The 2934-nt window shown below is 43.0% G+C and overlaps 1 protein-coding gene across 3 annotated transcripts; it reads right to left on the bottom strand.

Moving 5' to 3' along the window:
- Nucleotides 1-365: 365 nt before the first annotated feature.
- Nucleotides 366-2660, bottom strand: LOC138798489 (speedy protein 1-A-like). Of its 3 annotated transcripts, none has more exons than XM_069978965.1 (5): nucleotides 2379-2660; nucleotides 1552-1705; nucleotides 1287-1369; nucleotides 1005-1176; nucleotides 366-916 (listed from the first exon to the last, which is right to left on the bottom strand). In XM_069978965.1, exons 1-5 carry the CDS (start codon nucleotides 2429-2431, stop codon nucleotides 695-697), a joined length of 684 nt encoding a protein of 227 aa, XP_069835066.1. In that variant the 5' UTR covers nucleotides 2432-2660; the 3' UTR covers nucleotides 366-694. The 3 variants fall into 3 exon arrangements, with proteins under 3 accessions (XP_069835066.1, XP_069835068.1, XP_069835067.1); XM_069978967.1 differs by lacking the exon at nucleotides 2379-2660 and adding an exon at nucleotides 2241-2298; XM_069978966.1 differs by lacking the exon at nucleotides 2379-2660 and adding an exon at nucleotides 2117-2226.
- Between the last annotated feature and the right edge of the window lie 274 nt (nucleotides 2661-2934).

Raw genomic sequence — 2934 nt, 5'->3', positions numbered from 1 at the left:
AGCGAGGAGATGAATGCACCAACCTTTATGTATCCACTAGATGTGAATATACTGTAACTTACCATGGCTTAATCTACTTCTAACCTCCTGCTCATAAAGCAAATAAATAAATCAGTCATTGTAGTAATGTTATACATATAATGCCCAATCTATAGGCCAGAATAAGGAACTGCTCAGCGTGTCTTTCTGGTGGACTCCAGCTTTCCTCCTTTTATATAGATAGCCGTTCATCTCAATATCTGCCATGTAATGCTTCAAACCAATAGAAGAGGAAAGGCCAGGATGGCCGCAGCATTTCTCAGCAATAGTAGCTGTGATGAGTAAATCAACTCTCAAAAATAGAAGAAACGACTCAGACACGGCAATTAATGTGAAATAATATGAAGTTTTTATTGTAAGTGTATTTGTATGTGGTTGTTACCTCCCAGTACAGCGACACTCAGGACAGGAAAAAACCCCAGGGGGGAAAACCTGCAGGGAAGCCATGGCCGCTGTACTACCCTTCCTCTGGCATACTAAGGGAGGTAACACTATAACATTTCTGTAGTGTGTGTGAGTGTGTGTGTGTGTGTGTGTGTGTGTGTCTGTGTGTGTCTGTGTGTGTGAGTGTGTGTATGTTGGTGGATGTGAATAAAATAAAAAAGGATACCTCATTGCTGATCTTGGCTTTGGGATCCTCTTTCCTTGATGTTCTTCATTCTTCCTCACCGGAATCCTCCTCTGTGTCTGTCTGGCAGATTTCCCCCTTGCACGGATGGAGCTGGAGGGCCTTACACAGGGAGCAAGACGGAGGGATCCTCGATGGGCCATAGGTGGTGAATTCTCTAGGATCCCTCAGGTAGTAGCGAATGGCCCAGCTGTGGTGGATCTTCCTCTCCCTTCTCCAGGCCCAATGCAAGGGTTCTTCTGCCATGACCTTGAATAAAAGAGAATATGCATTACAATAATAATATTACCACAGACGCTACATCAAGACTGGAGAGATTTATTATCTCTTTACTCACCAGATCACAGGTGGTCCGGTCAACCCAAGCACGAAATCCGATACGGAGGAGCAACTGGTTGCGTCTATGGAGAAGTTCTTCTTTCTTCGCAGTCCAGGTGGTTCCTCCGGTCCAGGCATAGATCTCTCGCCGAAAACCTTCCTCGTCTTCCTCAAGCTGGTTTGCTAGGAACCTGTCAGAAAATATTACAATAGAAGATAAAACATGTCAGAACAGTGTAGAGCCGATAAGCTGTAAGGAAACAAAGACCTGGTTATCTAAGTGATAATAAAAGATACTCACAGAGCTGGAAAAAAGTTCCTTCTATATTCCTCGGTACGTAGGTGTCCTCTCCGAAGGTACACGAGGACCATGGCCAGGAGGTACTAGAGGGAGGAGAAAGACAGTGAGAGGTTACTATAGATTTACTTCCTACAAAACTGATAGACACTGTACAGGATTTGATTATTCTATTTTACTAGTTTTCTATTTGTTTTATACTTTATATATGTACCCGGTATCCTGTAATATAATAACATTGCTATTTCTACACACAGTGTTATAATACCTTATCCGAGATCCTCATACAGCGATCCCTGGCCAGGAAGGTGTTGATGTGGATGTCGTCCAGGATGCTGATGAATGCGGCCATCTCTTCCTGCTGGGGGGTCCGCTCCTTCTTCCTCCTCTTCTGGGCTTCTTCTTGGGCGGTAGATGTTGTTCTGTATTGGAAGTATAAGATATGTCCCATCAGTTTTTATCCATTTTACAAAGGAGACAAAGCTGAACCATACAATACAATTTATTATACATTTAAACATATTAAATACTGTTCTTCTAAAATTCTTTAAAAATGGACCCTAGTTGTGCAACATGCTACATGAACAATAAATGCAAAAAAAAATAACATCAGTCCAGCACAGATGCTTCGGTGTCAGTAATAACCCGCTGCACCAGCACATGTGGCTCCAATCCCAACCATCAGTGGTCACATGACTGAGCAGGGAGACCAGTAAAAATGGCCGGTGACCACAGAGACAAGTTACCATGGCTCCCAGCCTGAGAGAAGACTGGACGGTCACCGCAGCATCTGTGCTGGATAATACATTTATTTTTCTTCACTGTACATTTACAGGTGTGAAGAAGACATGGCGCTGCTGACTATCTGGTCTATGTACAGGTAACCCTCCACCACCCATTACTGCTGTGTCAGACACTCCCAGTATGTGACATGAGCCTTCTATGACTTCTATATACCCTATATAAGATATATGGATGGGGATTTCCTATACATGTACTGTCCCCTATATGGTTGCTATGGTAACCACCCCCTGTGTCAGTATATGGGAGACATGGGATACATTGTAGTGCTGTGTCCCTATTGGTTGTACTTACGCCTCCTCCTCATACTGGCTGATCAGCTCTCTCTTCCTCTTCCTGCTGGTCATGATGTCTCCTCCTCCTCTGCGCTGGGTCGATCCTCACTCGCGCGCGTTGGTAAATCCTCTTCCTCCTCCTCCGGGTCAAAGTCGAAAAATCTGCAAAAATCGCTAAAATCTCGCTTCGCTCGGAAAAAAAGCCGGTCCTATCTCTAAAAGAGCTATCGCAGACTGGCACCGATTGCTGTTTGTTTACGCATTTCTAAGCGCTAATCCTGCGATCCTATTGGCTGTTGGCTGTTGCTATAGGGACTCCCATAGCAACAACAATTTAAACAACAACAACAACTCATTTAAATAATCATGTGATATGTTTATGTTATTATTCAAATCCTATTGGTTGTTGGCTGTTTTCATAGAGATTCATACAACGACAACTAATTTAAAGGGCCAGTCACCCTTATAATAGTATCATATATTTATATCTTATTTTTGAATGGCGATTTACTGTATAACAGCTCATATTGTATTCATCATTCTTAATTTTCCTAATGTCATTTGTAGAGGCCGCC

This window comes from Dendropsophus ebraccatus, chromosome 8, assembly GCF_027789765.1.
Source record: "Dendropsophus ebraccatus isolate aDenEbr1 chromosome 8, aDenEbr1.pat, whole genome shotgun sequence".
Lineage (NCBI taxonomy): Eukaryota > Metazoa > Chordata > Amphibia > Anura > Hylidae > Dendropsophus > Dendropsophus ebraccatus.
This window is presented reverse-complemented; position numbering and strand designations above follow the sequence as displayed.

What these genes read in the sequence shown, in the direction of transcription:
- LOC138798489 (XM_069978965.1), bottom strand. Translation starts at nt 2,431, where the DNA reads ATGACCAGCAGGAAGAGGAAGAGAGAGCTGATCAGCCAGTATGAGGAG. An exon ending in GTATGAGGATCTCGGATAAG is followed by an intron (nt 1,370 to 1,551) that starts GTATTATAACAC and finishes TCCTCCCTCTAG; the next exon opens with TACCTCCTGGCCATGGTCCT. An exon ending in AGGAACTTTTTTCCAGCTCT is followed by an intron (nt 1,177 to 1,286) that starts GTGAGTATCTTT and finishes ATTTTCTGACAG; the next exon opens with GTTCCTAGCAAACCAGCTTG.